The sequence below is a fragment of the Dipodomys ordii genome, unplaced genomic scaffold, assembly GCF_000151885.1.
Source record: "Dipodomys ordii isolate 6190 unplaced genomic scaffold, Dord_2.0 Scaffold154, whole genome shotgun sequence".
NCBI classification, from domain to species: Eukaryota; Metazoa; Chordata; class Mammalia; order Rodentia; family Heteromyidae; genus Dipodomys; species Dipodomys ordii.
The window spans coordinates 72,391-88,123 of NW_012267370.1; the positions used below are offsets into that span (position 1 = coordinate 72,391).

Here is a 15,733-nt window from a genome sequence, read left to right on the forward strand (position 1 = left end):
AAGGGATCTCGAGTTTGAGGACAGCCTGAACTACATTGGGAGCCCCTGTGTCAAAACAGAATTAATAAAATACTGTAGGGGCTGGGAAGGTGACTCAGTGGTAGAGCGCTTGCCTTGCATGAATGAGGCCCTGGGTTCGATTCCTCAGCACCACATAACCAAAAAGAAAAAAGCCGGAAGTGGCGCTGTGGCTCAAGTGGTAGAGCGCTAGCCTTGAGCTGAAGAGCTGAGGGAGAGCGCCCAGACCCAGAGTTCAGGCCCCATGACTGGACCCAAAAAAATAAAAATAAAATACTGTAAATTCTGAAATGAATTCTATTTTAACTGGATTTTTAAAGGTAATATGCTCAGAATTCACTTCCTAATTACTTTTACTGCTTTTCATTCATTCCCTGTGCTCTTGAATTCACTCACCCCTATTTTATTGGCAGGATCGTAATAATATATAACGGTGCATGGATGAATTCTGTGTTCATTTCACGTGCCAGCACATGCTAAATACTGTAATACCTCAATGAGTTTCGCACCACTGATCAGCCCCATTTTCCAGAATGGGAAACTGAACTTCTAAGACAGCAAAACGTGCGGAAGTGAAGTTAGAAAATATACCAGAATAGGTTTGCGCGTAAGCACATTAGCGAATTCCAGCGCTCGCGCATTTATCTGCTACTTTGCATACTCTCACGTTCTGGCCCCCTTTGTGAGTTATCTACGCTTCACGCAGGAAAGAGATGGACAGTTGCATCTTGGGAGATGTAGTCCATAGACACCACCGTGGTCCAAAAAGGGAGAGTAAATTGATCGTACACTCTTTTCTGTATGTTTGTCTTGAGATAAGGTCTCACTATATAGTCCAGGCTAGTCTTGAACTCTCGATCTCAGAGGATTTGATCTTAACCTTGGGACAAAAGAACAAAGGACCGCTCTCATGTGTTTAACTACGTTTCCACCACGCTGTGCGTCCGTTCGGCTGCCCTTTGCCTTCTGGGGACGGCGTTCACGTGACCTGGATTCGTCGACCCTAGATGACGGGACTCACGTGGTAAGTTTAGGTCTGGACTCTGCCGGAGCCTCGGTGTTCACAATGAAAAGTTTGCCACGCTCATTTGGGCCAACTACGATTCTGAACTGAAGCCCTTTCTGGTTTACGATTTTGCCGCGGCTGTGGCTGCTGGCAGGCCAGCCTCCTTCCTCCTCCAGCTTCCCGCTCCGAGAGCTAAGGTAGGTTCCAGGCTCACTGAGTCCAAGGATTCCGGCCAGAATGGTGAAAGCACGCCAGCATTCCCCTATACCTGCACTTCCCCAAGCCGGAGGGGGGGGGGGGGCAAAAGAGGGTGGTCCCTTCTCGGCGCGTCTAACAGCAGCACGGTTCGCCTCGGTGTGGGGTCCAGACCTAAAGCTTGTGTCCTACGAAGTACTAGAATGCAGGATGCGCTCGTAGGGCTGGAGCAGGTAGTGAAGCCACAGTCCAAGTTATCGATGGATCTGCTTTGAAAGGGGATCTAGTGTTTCCACATGGGGTCGTGATGGTTGAGGTAAGGAGAATGGACTAGGGGTGTGGCCAGAAGGCTGTTAATGTAAGATGGAGTCGGGGGCAGGGGGTGGGGAGAGGGGGGTAGATCTGTGTAGGCTGATAGTGTTCTAGGTGAAATGTTCATAGGGGCTGATGAGGTTGTTCATTGATTAAGGAGGTTTTTTATTTGACAGCTAGAGAAGATGGAGGTGGATGGGAGTGTGTGGTCCTTGAGGATTGCTGGAGATAGATATTCAGTGAGTTAAGGAAGAGTGATGGGCCACAGTAATCTCAGTGCTCATTGTGAAGCTATGGAGGGAATAAGGGATGGGGTGGGGTTGGGCAGTGATGAGCAGGGATGAGTGTTGTAGTAAGCATTGTTACATTGTTACATGACCGCAAAGAAGTGAACAAGGAGGGCTGGGAAGGTGGCTCAGTGGTAGAGCACTTGCCTTGCATGCATGAGGCCCTGGGTTCCATTCCTCAGCACCACATAAGCAAAAAGCCAGAAGTGGTGCTGTGGCTCAAGTGGTAGAGCGCTAGCCTTGAGCTGAAGAGCTGAGGGACAGCGCCCAGGCCCAGAGTTTAGGCCCCATGACTGGACCCAAAAAAAAAAATAAAGAAGTAAATAAGCAGAGGGTTGGGCATCAAATGAGTGATCTTTGGGACCAGCGGAGGGGAGAATGGCAAACTAATGTGTGAGCATCAGGCAGTAATGTGTTATGTGTTGATGTAGGGGATACCAGAGGCCAGTGATATGATCTGTAAGTGGCCAGCTGGAGTGCCAAGTTAATGAGGGCTGATAAATCAGTAATCAAGAGAATGCAATGGGAAAGTAACAGGTTGTGGTTTTCCAGGCATTAATAAGAGTTAAGTATGTAATAATAAAGGAAACAACAAGCCAGGAGCCAGTGGCTCACGCCTGTAATCCTACTTGGGAGGCTGAGATCTGAGGATCATGGTTCAAACCCAGCCTGGGCAGGAAAGTCCGTGAGACTCTTATCTCCAATAAACCACTCGAAAGCCGGAAGTGGCACTCTGACTCAAGCGATAGAGCGCTCGCCTTGAGCTGAAGAGTTCAAGACCCACGACCAACACCCCCCAAAAAAAGAATAAAGGAAACAATTGGAGAGCTAGTCATTTAAAGGATTAATGGCTTGCAGAGTAGACAGATATACTACAAAGTGGGAGGGAGTAAAAAGCAAGGGATTAATGGGGGACTGAGAGAGCTCTATGAATCTAGGGACAATGACAACAATTGGAGAGGTGAGCAGGAGGTGTTAATGGGTATGAAGTGGCAGAGAAGATTTGAGAAACACAGAGATTACTGTGTAGAGTGTTCCTGACAGTGAAGACAGGTAGACAGGGTCAGCAATGGGCCATCAAGTAAATGTTGGGTTTATGAGGTCAGGGGTAAGTGATGGGAGAAGGGGTTGTGTGATAAGTAATGAAGCCTGAGAGCTCCGTAACAGGATCCTTGGGGGCTTTATAGGATCAGTACCTGGGTTTTTCAGTCTTCTTGGATATTGAGTGAGTTGTCACATGAACTCAGTCACTGTGAATGGTTTTCTCTGTCCTGCACAGGTCATCTACTCCCCTGGGACAGACTGAAACCAGGCAGCATCAGCTGACTGCCAGCAAGTTGCTAGGTCAACAGTGTGTGAGATGGGACGGACATCGAAGGACAAGCGAGATGTCTACTACCGCCTAGCCAAGGAGAATGGCTGGCGGGCCCGAAGTGCCTTCAAGCTGCTACAGCTTGATGAGGAATTTCAGCTCTTTCAAGGTCCCTCACTGACTGGCAAATCACCCTGGGGTGGGGTGGAAAGGCTTTGTCTGCAGAGCTCCTTGTGGTTGGAGGGCTAACTTGGAGGGTCGTTACAGCAGGGAGATAAGTGGAAAGATGAAACAAAGGCCCTAGAGCAGATGGGCACTTGGGCAGTAGTTAGACATGATGCTCCCCAGGGGCAAGGAGTGAACTTTGCAGGGTCCTCATGTTGGAGTTTTAGGTACTGCTGACCAGTACACTTTCATTGTGTGTGCCCAGGCGTGACACGGGCAGTTGACCTATGTGCAGCCCCTGGCAGTTGGAGCCAGGTATTGAGCCGGAAAATTGGGTAAGTGTGGGAAGCCCAGGAGAGTGGGGTAGAGGAGGGTCTGGGGGGGGGGAGGGTAAAAAAAACTGGGTTGAAATGGAACACATTGTCCATAGGAGCCAGGGATCCGGCCAAGTGGTGGCTGTGGACTTGCAAGCTATGGCTCCCCTTACAGGTGTGATACAGATCCAAGGGGACATCACTCAGGTGAGAACATAGCAGAGGGTATTGGGAAATATCCTAGGTGCTGTGGGAAAGGGGAAGAGAGACCAATTTATAGAATCAAAATGGAGCTGGATGCGGTGGAATATACCTGTAATCCCAGCACTCAAGAAGCTGATCTTAAATTTGATCTAATCTGGGCTAGCTAGGACCCTGCCTTGAAAAGACAAAGTAAAGGAAGGAGAAAGGGAGAAGGATTTAGGTGTAACTCAGTGGTAGAGTGCTCATCTAGCATAAGCAAGGCCCTGGTTCCATCCCCCGCACTGCAAGGTAAGGGGAGCAGGGAAACAGAAAAGGCTGGAAGTGGTGCTGTGGCTCAAGTGGTAGAGTACTAGTCTTAAGCAAAAGACACTCAGGGACAGTGCGTAGGCCCTGAGTTTAAGCCCCAGGACTAGCAAAGAAAAAATGATGAGACTAAGTCCCCAGAGATAGAACATGGTGTTAGATAGACAAAGCCTGAGAATTTAGCTGGCCAGAGGCTTTGGGACCACAGCCATGAGCAAGTGGGGCTTGAGGGCAGCATTGAGGGTCCTAGACCCACTTGTCCTCCCTCTCTCCATAGCTTTCCACCGCCAAGGAGATTATCCAGCACTTTGAGGGCTGCCCTGCTGACCTAGTGGTGTGCGATGGGGCTCCTGATGGTAAATGGGGTCCAGGGAAATCATGGAATAAGGAAGCGGGGAGTATCTGTTGGAATTTTTAATTAAATGGACAGGAAAGGCTTCACTGACTTGACAACAGAGAACTAAAGGACATATATGGTTCATATATGTCTGGAAGTAGAGTGATCCATGTGAAGTTCCAGCCTTTGTGCAAAGTTTCTGAGGTAGGTGAGTGCTTGTGATATATAAGGAACAGCGAGATCAGTGTGGCTGGAAGAGTGGTGGGAAGCAGGAGATAAATATAGTACAGGTGTTGCCTTTTTCACTGAGAGGAGAATTTGGAGAAAACCATGAGGGAGTTGTGGGCAGAGAAGGACTGCCTGGCTCAGGTTGTGACTGGACCCTTCGAGCTACTTGGGCACTGTGAAGAACAAAGGAAGCAGAGACCATGGGGAGGAAGTGGCCACTCAGTAGTCCAGATGAGTGATGATATGGAGAGGAGGGTCACTTCAGGAAGTCTTTGGCAATTGGAGCCCCAGTATTTGCCAGTGACTGCAGTGTGGGTGTGAGGAGGGTTTTTCTTTATAGTGGAAGGGAGGTGTGAAAGAGAACTGACGGCCAGGTACCAGTGGCTCACGCCTGTAACTCTAGCTACTCAGGAAGCTGAGATCTGAGGATGGCAATTCAAAGCCAACCCAGGCAGGAAAGGCCATGAGACTTTTTTTTTGGTCGGTCGTGGGGCTTGAACTCTGGGCCTGGGCGCTGTCCCTCAGCTCTTCAGCTCAAGGTGAGCACTCTACCACTTGAGCTACAGCGCCACTTCCGGTTTTCTGGTGGTTTATTGGAGATAGGAGTCTCACAGTCTTTCCTGTCCGGGCTGGCTTTGAACCGTGATCCTCAGATCTCAGCTTCCTGAATAGCTAGGATTACAGGCATGAGCCACCAGTGCCCGGCTAGCCATGAGACTTATCTCCAATAAACCACCAGAAAACTGGAAGTGTCACTGTGGCTCAAGTGGTAGAGCATTCGCCCTGAGCTAAAGAGCTCAGAGACAGCGCCCAGACCCAGAGTTCAAGCCCCATGATCGCCATAAAAAGAAAACAGAAGAAAAGAAAAAGAATTGAAGACTTTAACCTGGTGAGGAAAAAAATAGGATGAGCAGAAAGTGGTGCTTTGGCATAAGTGGTAGAATACTATCTTTGAGCAAAAAATGCTCAGGAACAATGACCAGGCCCAGGACTGGCACACACAAAAAAAGACCAGGAACTGGTGGCTCACTCCTATAACCCTAGCTATCCAGGAGGATAAGATCTGAGGATCACAGTTTGAAACTAACCCAGGCAGAAAAGTCCATGAAACCCTTATCTCCAGTTAACCACCAGAAAACTGGAAGTGGTGCTGTGGCTCAAAGTGGTAGAGCACTAACCTTGAGTGAAAAAGCTCAGGGAAAGCTCTCAGGTCAAAAAAAAAAAAGAGAATAAAATCAGATGGAGATGGAGATCAAAGGAGTGGGTATGGGAAGGGAGATAAAGCATTTTAGATTTGTTTGTGGGTGAGTGACATCTGGTCAGTAAAGCAACCTCAGAGCAGCTATCTGGCTGGAGGTTGAATGGTAATGCTGCTTCTGTGGGCCTGGGGGGGGGTGGGGGAGTAAGTTGTGAGAATTTACATAACTTCCTAATCATGGGCTACTTGGGTTGACCGTAAGTTGCAAAAACTGAGACATAGTGTTTTTAGCTTTCTGATCTCTGATAGAAGAAGTTGCCTAGAAGCAGAGGGCTCCTAACATTGTTCTTCTTGCCACAGTCACTGGCCTCCATGATGTTGATGAGTACATGCAGGCTCAGCTCCTCCTAGCCGTGAGTAACCCCAGCCACCCCTGCCTAGCTTTGTCCCCTTCTTGGCAGCCTCCACCATTGCCTCAGCCTTCTGTCCTTACCCACAGGCACTAAATATTGCTACACATGTCTTGAAGCCAGGTGGCTGCTTTGTGGCCAAGGTAGGTCTTGGGGAACCTGGTAAACTGTAGAAAGAGGTCCTTGAACTGGCCTTACCCTTCATCTTGGTCTTCACCCTGCAGATATTCCGAGGCCGGGATGTGACACTGCTCTACAGCCAGCTGCGTATCTTCTTTGCCAATGTGCTCTGTGCCAAGCCCAGGAGTAGCCGGAACTCCAGCATTGGTCTGTGAGCTGGGCCTGGCAGCAAGGGGGTACTTGGGAATATGGACTGCATGAGGTGCAAGTGGTCATCATCCTCTCCCCACACTTCTTTATTTCCCTCCCTCAGAGGCCTTCGCTGTCTGTAGGGGTTATGACCCTCCTGAGGGCTTCGTGGCAGACCTGGCCAAACCCCTGCTGGACCACTCATACGGTGAGAGCTGGTACCCAGGGGCCTGGTCCCTAGGGGAAGTGTGCCCCACATCATTCAACTCATATCTCGTGAGAATCCTGAGCCTCTACCAGCCTAAGACACTCCCCACCCTTGCAGGATCATTTATGACAATTCTACCTCAGCAGGCCCCTAAGCCTTGCCCCAGGGAAGAACTCCACCTGCTTAAGGGAAGTGTGTGTGTGTGTGTGTGTGTGTGTGTGTGTGTGTATCTTGGGGCTTGAACTCTGTGTGTGTGTGTGTGTGTGTGTGTGTGTGTGTGTATCTTGGGGTTTGAACTCTGGTTTTCTGGTGGTTTATTGGAGATAAGAGTCTCATAGACTTTCCTGCATGGGCTGGCTTTGAACCACAATCCTCAGATCTCAGCCTCCTGAGTAGCTAAAATTACAGGCATGAGATGCCGGCTCCCGGCAGGAAATTCTTAGGAAGATCCTCAGTCATGCTCCCAAGTGGAAATGGCCCCCCATAATGAACATTTGTTCCCTGTAGGTCTGTAGCCTCACCCCTGAGATCTTGCTTGGGTGAGACAAGATCTTGGCAGGTGCACACAAGTTCAATGAAAAGCAGAGCAGAGGCCAACATCCTAGAGGCGGTAGTCAAGGGGGCCCTGAACAGGTCATCGGAACTAAAGGATGAGTTGTCACCAAAGGGATGAGAAAGTGGTTAGTGGAGATTGGGGGTGGGGAGAATTCCCTCCATGGCCTGAGTCATAACCAGCCCCATCTTCGGTCTCCTTTCTGCCTTTCCTTAAGATTCAGACTTCAACCAGTTGAATGGTCCCACTCGCTTTATTGTGCCTTTTGTGACCTGTGGGGACCTGAGCGCCTACGACTCAGACTGCAGTTACTCTTTGGATGTGAGTGCATAGCCAGCAGAAGGCTGGTGGGGAAGACTGTGGTTCTCAGGTCCTCACCATCTGCCTGTTCCTGTGTCCCTGCAGCTCAAGGATGGCTCCAAATATGAGTACACTCCACCCACACAGCCCCCCATTTCACCCCCGTACCAGGAGGCCTGCATATTGAAGAAGAAGGGGCGGCTGGCCAAGGAGGTCCATACCCAGAACTGTGCTGTCAGCAAAGTAGATCAGCCCGTCCCTTACCACCACACCGTCCTGGCTCCTAAGGTCTGAAAATGGGGCTCTGAGCCTAAACTGATCCCTTACCAGTGTGTCTCCTTTCATGACTCATTGGTTTCTCTTTGCTTCTTTCTTTCCTGTTTCCTACTAACTATAAAAATCTGTAGGTCATGCTAGGCTCCAATGGCTCACGCCTATAATCTTAACTTCAGGAGGCTAAGATCTGAGAATCACTGTTTGAAGCCAGCCTGGGCAGGAAAGGCCATGAAACTTATCTCCAGTTAGCCATCAAGAAGCCAAAAGTAGAGCTTTGGCGTTTTGATTTTTTTTTTTTTGCCAGTCCTAGGGCTTGAACTCAGGGCCTGAGCACTGTCCCTGAGCTTCTTTTGCTCAAAGCTAGCACTCTACCACTTGAGCCACAGAGCCACTTCTGGATTTTTCTGCCTATATGGTACTGAGGAATCAAACCCTGGGCTTCATGCATTCTAGGCAAGTATTCTACCACTAAGCCACATTCCCAGCCGAGCTTTGGCTTAAGTGAGAGTGCTAGAGTGCTAACCTTGGTCACAAAAGCTCAAGGACAACGTTCAGACCCTGAGTTCAAGACCTAGGACTGGTGCACGTGCACACACACGTTCAAGACCTAGGACTGGTGCATGTGCGCACACACACACACACACACATACACACACCCCAAAAACTGGTCAATCCAAGCATGGCACATGGAATAACTTAGTCCAGTATCTGAGTCCCTTTTCTTTGCCTTGGGTACATGGAAGGCAGTGAAATAAATTGTTCACCTTAACACATTAGGATAAGTTTGCCCCTATTTTGATGGTTCTGAGCATTGAACCCAGAGCCTTGACACATTCTAAGCAAGCACTCTGTCACTGCAGCCACACCACCAGCCTTTTTGCTTTGTATTTTTTTGATAGTCTTCCAGGTAACTTTGCCTGGGGCAGGTCTCAAACTCACAATCATTCAGCCTCCTTTTAATAGCTAGAAATATAAGCATTTGCCACCATGTTTGGCTTTAAGTTGTCCCTTTTTTGTGTGGGACTTGAACTTGATGTGAGCGCTGTCCCTAAGCTCTTTTGCTGAAGACTAGCCCTCTACCACTTTGAGCCACAGCTCCACTTCAGGTTTTTGAGTGGTTAATTGGAGATTAGATCTCAGTATCCAGAGTAGATAGTATTACAGGCATGAGCCACCAGCACCTGGCTTGCCTTTTAATCTTAAGGGTTTGAATAAGAAAATGTTCAGTAAAATTCCATGTTTTGAGTGGTTCATTTTAGGTAGGGTGTATTTTGAGATGAGAGTCATACTATATTGCCCAAGCTGGTTTTGAACTCCTGGTCTCAAGCAGTCAACCCAACTCAACTTCTCAATAGCCGGACTACAGATGTGAACCCCTATAGCAAGTTAAATTTCAACTTTGTGATGAGACTTATAGGAAAGCACTTGTCTGTGTGGGCAAGACCTGGGGTTCGCTTCCTAGTCCCACAAAATAAATTTCACATTTGAAATATTGTGCCAACTGATAAGATTTCAGTTGGGATCCTGGCATGGTGGTTACACCTATAATCCAAGAAGATTATGAGTTCAAGGCCAGGATGGATTACACAATGTGACCCTGTCTCAAGAATAAAGTCAGCAAATATTTATTAACCATCTGTTGTATGCTGAGAACTGCTTCAAGCATTTTATGTGTTATATATATATTGAGGCATTCAGCATATCTAAGAGCCGGATTATGTGTCCGGTACTCTTCCAGTACTCGAGTTTGAAGCTCGAGAAGGGAACAAAGAGACTTCATATAAACAAATAAGCCATGCATGGTGGTGGGCACATGTGATCCCAGCTATTCAGGGGGCCATAATTAGGTGGATTTGAGGTCTGAGGCTCGTCTCAGGCAAAACCACAAGACCTTACCTGAAAAATAAAAGGGTTAGGGATGTGAGTCAATTGGTAGACTGCCTTGCAAGCAAGAGGCCGTGAGTTCAAGTCACAGTAGTACAATAAATTAAGTAAAAAGGGTTGGCCAGGCGCTGGTAGCTCACACCTGTAATCCTAGCTACTCAGGAAGCTGAGATCTGAGGATCTCAGTTCAAAGCCAGCCCAGACAGGAAAGTCCATAAGACTCATACCAGTTAACCACCAGAAAACCGAAGTAGAGCTGTAACTCAAAGTGGTAGAGTACTAGCCTTGAGTAAAAGAATCCAGGGATAGTGCCCAGGCCCTGAGTTCAAGCCCTGCAACCAGCACTAAATCAGTAAATAAATAGGGTTATAATGGTACCTCCTTTAGATAATGTTTAAGCAGAGAGAGGGAATCCATGTATTTCTTTAGGAGAATAGCATTCCAGAGAAAGAATACCGCAAAGTTCCAAAGGTAGAATTGTTCCTAGCATGGTAGAAAAAAATAGCAATGGTCAGATGCTAGTATCTTATTCCTAGCTCTATTCAAAAAGCTTAGATCTGAGGATCTGCTTTAAAACTAGCCCAGGTAAACAAATCGCTAGATTTTTATCTCTTATCTGTGTTCACAGGAACCAGCATAGACAGAAGTGGAAGAACAAATATGAAAAGAAGTAGCTGAGAAGCAGGCATTGCTGTTGGCTACGCCTGTAATCCCAGCTACTCAGGAGAATTAAGAGCTGGAGGATGGAAGTTTGAAGCCAGACCAGGCAGAAAAGTCTAAGAGACTCCATCTCCAATTAGCCAGCAAAAAGCCAGAACTGAAGCTGGACACCAGTGGCTCATGTCTATAATCCTAGCTACTGAAGAAGCTGGGATCTATGGATCAAGATTCAAAGCCAGTCCAGACAGATAAAGCACCAAAACTCTTATCTCCAACTAACTAGCAAAAAGCCAGAACTGGAGGCATGGCTCAAGTGGTAGAAAGCCAGCTGTGAGTGAAAATCACACTTGCTTATTTAATCAGTGTGGTAGTTAATATAGGTCTGAAATCATGGTACTCAGGAATATGAGACAGAGGACTGAAAGAGCTAACCTAAGCTAATAGCAAGACCGAAACAGGACTGGAATTGCAGCTTACTGCTGGCATGTTCCCAAGCCTGTTTGAGGCCCTGGATCCATTTCCAACACCATATTTTAAAAAGAATTAAAGCAATGACAATTAATCACTGTGGGAAAGGTACTTAAAATCCTTGTAGTGTATTTTTTTAAGGACTTGGATTTGAAATCCGAGATTCAAGCTTACCATGCAGGTGTTCTGCAACTTGAGTCATGCCTTCAACCCTATATTCTTTTTTTGAACAATGTCACTCCTTATATTATTCTTAATACTAGGAAAGTTCTATAAGAACCAGGCATGATTTCAAATGCCTATAATTCCAGCCCTCAGGCATCTGGAGCAAGGGATCACAAGTTTGGGCCAGCCTGGGATATTGTCTCAAAAAGCCAGAAGAGGAAGTCCTATAGGGCTGGTATATACCCATGGTAGAACATTTGCCTAGCAAGTACAAGGCCCTGAGTTGCATCCCCAATACTAGAGAAGGTTGTATAAATGAGACAAACAAAAAAATGGCAATGGCCAGTGAATGAATGAAAAGCTGCTTATGAAAATACAAGCTAGGGTTGAGAATGTGGCTTAGTAGTGGTGGAGTGCTTGCCTAGCATGCATGAAGCCCTGAGTTTGATTCCTCAGTACCACATTTTAAAAAATGGAAGTGGTGCTGTGGCTCAAGTGGTAGAGCGCTAGCCTTGAGCAAAAAGAAGCTCAGGATCAGTGCCCAGGCCCTGACTTCAAGCCTCAGAACTGGCAAAAAAAAAAAAAAAATTTGCAAGCCAGGTGCCAGTGGCTCACACTTGTGATCCTAGCTACTCAAGAAGCTGAGATCTGAGGATCGTAGTTCAAAGCCAACCAGGGCAGGAAAAGGTGTGAAACTCTTATCTCCAATAAACCACCAGAAAACTGGAAGTTGTGTGTGGCTCAAGTGGTAGAGCGCTAGCCTTGAGTTGAAGAGTTGAGGGACACTGCTCAGGCCCAGAGTTCAAGCCCCACAACTGACAAAAACAAAAAGAAAATGCAGGCTAACACTGCAAAAGATTGCTAACACTGGCAGATTATTCCATAACTACAACTTTGACTCATAGTGCTCAGAGTATCAAATGGTGCAGACAACTTTGACTCATAGTGCTCAGAGTATCAAATGGTGCAGACACTAGGAAAATTTACCTACTAAAGTGGCATGTATTTCTCCTAAAACATAAGTATTAGACTATTCCTGGCAGCACTATTTCTAGTACCCTTCTCCCCTATAAACCATGATCTGTTCACATCAATGAGAACCAACATTGTACAATTTACAAAATCATGCCTTTTACTTAATAAGTGGAACTTATATTTCATGCATTTTTCTGTGTTTTGTTTTGTGTGTTTTTTTCCCCCTGGTCTCCCCATTCACAATACAGGGTAGGCACAGGCGTGGGCTGAGGTGTATATGGGGTAGGTTTACTCTGCCTCCTCTTTCTATATAGTCAGTGTAAGAACACAGCCTGTGGTAAGCACCCGGAGGCCTGTGTTTTGTTTTTTTGAGATAGGTTCTCACTCTGTAGCCCAAGCTGGCTTCAGACTAATCACTCAAATACTGGGAATTTAGGCATAAGCTGCCATATTGGCTGTGTTCTAATGCATTTTGGTTGTTTTGTTTTTGTTTTTTGCCAGTCCTGTGCTTGAACTCAGGTCCTGGGCACTGCCCCTGATTTTCTTTTCTTTTGCTGAAGGCTAGCACTCTACCACTTGAGCCACACTGCCACTTCCAGCTTTTGCTGTTCATGTGGTACTGAGGAAATCAAACCCAGGGCTTCATGCATGCCATTATAATGCATTTTGAAGAGAGGTAGTACTAATGATTGAACTCAGGGCCTTACTACTTGATAGATAGATGTTCTACCAGTGGAACTATATCCCCAACCATTTTTTGGTTAGTCATGGAGCTTGAACTCAGGACCTGCGTGCTATCCCTGGGCTTTTGTGCTAGTAGTGCTCTACCACTTAGAGCCACAGTGCCACTTCCAGTTATCTGGAGACTAATTGGAGATAAGATGTCTCACAGACTGTCTTGCTGGGGCTGGCTTAGAATCATGAGCCTCAGATCTCAGCCTCTTGAGTAGCTGGGATTACAGGCATGAGCCACCAGCACCCAGCCCAACCTTTTTTTTTAATTACATACTTGTACAAGGAGCTTCAATTCCAAAAGTTAGGTTATGAGTACAATGAATCTTTTTCAGTGTCACCCCTTTCCCAACCTTTTTTGTTTTATTTTTTAGATAAGGTATCATACTTTTGCCCAGTGCCAGCATCAGATCCCAGTCCTCCTTACCTCTGTCTCCTAGCTTACCTGGGACAACAGGCTTGAACCATTGTGCAGTCTCCTGTTTTATGCATTTTCCATGGCATTGTTCATAGTAAAAGTCTGAAAAGTTGACAGAAATGTTAGCAGTTTAGTAGAAGGAAGTCGGAACTTTTTATTGTGATAGTGGTGCTAAAGATGGAATCTATACTTTGTGCATGCTTTGCTTGCTCTGGACTACTGGCTTGAAACTTTAACCATTACCTAGCTAGGAAGCTATTAGAGCTCAGAAGCTGCCAACCGTCAGGAAAACCAGATCATGGGTTAATTAACTTGATTTCAAATCTCATCAATCAAATATGGAGCAAGATGTCTGAGCAGGCAATTGCAACAGCCCCAGGAGGAAAACAAGGAAAGAAACTGCTTGGAAATCAGCCTCACTGCAGTGGGACCTTTTTTTTGGTCTGTGTGAGGACTTGTTTTTTCTCTAAACTTGTCCTGAAATGTTCTGATTATGTCTAGGATCTTCTCCAAAAGTGGGATCAGTGATCTCCATCAACTTGGATCTTTATTTTTTTACCAATAGAAATGTAATTAGGTTGGGCACCAAAGGCTCAGCTGTAATCCTATCTACGCAGGAGCTGAAATCTAAGGATCAGTGTTCAAAGCCAATCTAGGCAGGAAAATCCATGAGACTCCAGTTAGCCAGTAAAAGGCTAGACGTAGAACTGTGGCTCCAGTGGTAGAGTGCTAACCTTGGGCAAAAACAAGCAAGAGTGTGAGGCCCTGAGTTCAAACCCCAGCACCTGTAATAAGTTAATTAGTGTGAGTGGTTTTCATTGTAATTATGTGTCAATGTATGTTTGGATGTGTGCTTAGAAAATATTCTGTAATGGGTTCAGATGCAACTCATTGGTAACAGCTCTTGGCCAGCATGTGTGAAGTCCTGGATACCATCCCCAACTCTACAAAAATAAAAATTGTGAAGTGTTGCCCCCTGTAGTCCCAGAGGCTGAGGTAGGAGGACCATGAATCCAGGACACCATAGTGAGATACCCTCCACACAGACACACACAACTCAAAAAACTTTATGTGACGTTTCCACAGATTTTTTTTTTTGCGGGGGGGATGGTCATGGGGCTTCAACTCTGGGCCTGGGCACTGTCCCTGAACTGTTAAGCACAAGGCTAGCGCTGTACCACTTGAGCCACAGCACCATTTCCAGCTTTCTGGTAGTTAATTGGAGATAAGAGTCTCAAGGACGGGCTGGGAAGGTGGCTCAGTGGTAGAGCGCTTGCCTTGCATGCATGAGGCCCTGGGTTCGATTCCTCCGCACCACATGAGCAAAAAGAAAAAAAGCCAGAAGTGGCACTGTGGCTCTAGTGGTAGAGTGCTAGCCTTGAGCTAAAGAGCTGAGGGACAGCACCCAGGCCCAGAGTTCAGGCCCCACGACCGAGCCAAAAAAAAAAAAAAGGTCTCAAAGACTTTCCTGCCCAAGCTGGCTTTGAACCGAGATCCTTAGATCAAAGCCTCCTGAGTAGCTAGGATTACAAGTATGAGCCACCAGTGTCAGGCTAGTTCCACAGATTTAACTGATGGTTCCAAGAGCAAACTGGGTTAATAAACTCTTGCCTGGTACCAGTGGCTCACACCTATAGTGCTAGTTATTCAGGAGGCTGAGACCTGTGGCTCTAGATTTAAAACTAGCCCTGGCAGGAAAGTCAGTGAGATTCCATCTCCAGTTAACTACCAAAAAAAAGGCTGCAAGTACAGCTGTGGCCTAAGAGGTATGGAACACTAGGCTTGGGCAACAAATCTTAAAAGACAGTGCTCAGTCCCTGAGTTCAAGTCCTAGGACAGGCACAAAAAAATAAATGAATTCTATGTGGAGTCTTTTGAGGAACCTCCATACTGTTTTCCAAAGTGGTTGAACAGGTTTACACTCCCACCAACAATGCAGTAGGGTTCACTTTTGGCCACATCCCCTCCAGCATCTGTTGTTACTAGATTTCTTGATTAATAGCCATTGTAACTGGGGTGAGATGGAATATCAATGTTCTTTTGATTTGCATTTCTTTTATGGCCAGAGAAGTTGAGCATTTCTTCATGTGTCTATTGGCCATTCTTATTTCCTCTTCAGAGAAGTCTCTCTTTAAGTCTTTAGCCCACTTATTAATGGGGCAGTTGTTTCTTTGAGGATTTATTTTTGGAGGGTTTAACTTTTTGAGTTCTAAGTATATTTTAGATATGAGGGCGTTGTATGGCTAGTGAAGATCTCCCAATCCATAGGCTTTCAATTGATCTTGCTGGCTATGTCCTTTGACATGTAGAAGCGCTGCAGTTTCATGCAATCCTATTTGTTCAACCTTTCTTTGATTGTTTTTGGGTCTTTATTAAGAAAATTTCAGAACCTGGTGCCAGTGGCTCACACCTGTAATCCTAGCTACTCGGGAAACTGAGATCTGAGGATCACAGTTCAAAGCCAGTCCAGGCAAGAAAGTCCATGAGACTCTTATC

General features: G+C 46.4%; 1 protein-coding gene across 1 annotated transcript; it reads left to right on the forward strand.

Annotated features, from left to right (window-relative positions):
- Window positions 1-1,063: 1,063 nt before the first annotated feature.
- Ftsj1 (FtsJ RNA methyltransferase homolog 1 (E. coli)) lies at window positions 1,064-10,576 on the forward strand. The gene is made up of 12 exons (XM_013032346.1): window positions 1,064-1,221; window positions 3,098-3,299; window positions 3,561-3,630; window positions 3,726-3,816; window positions 4,394-4,472; window positions 6,240-6,292; window positions 6,379-6,432; window positions 6,514-6,616; window positions 6,723-6,806; window positions 7,577-7,680; window positions 7,765-7,947; window positions 10,448-10,576. The coding sequence occupies exons 2-12, from the start codon at window positions 3,179-3,181 to the stop codon at window positions 10,457-10,459; spliced, it is 954 nt and encodes a 317-aa protein (XP_012887800.1). The 5' UTR covers window positions 1,064-1,221; window positions 3,098-3,178; the 3' UTR covers window positions 10,460-10,576.
- The last annotated feature ends 5,157 nt before the right edge of the window (window positions 10,577-15,733 follow it).

What these genes read in the sequence shown, in the direction of transcription:
- Ftsj1 (XM_013032346.1), top strand. Translation starts at nt 3,179, where the DNA reads ATGGGACGGACATCGAAGGACAAGCGAGATGTCTACTACCGCCTAGCC. An exon ending in AGGCTCAGCTCCTCCTAGCC is followed by an intron (nt 6,293 to 6,378) that starts GTGAGTAACCCC and finishes CCTTACCCACAG; the next exon opens with GCACTAAATATTGCTACACA. An exon ending in CCTGCTGGACCACTCATACG is followed by an intron (nt 6,807 to 7,576) that starts GTGAGAGCTGGT and finishes CCTTTCCTTAAG; the next exon opens with ATTCAGACTTCAACCAGTTG.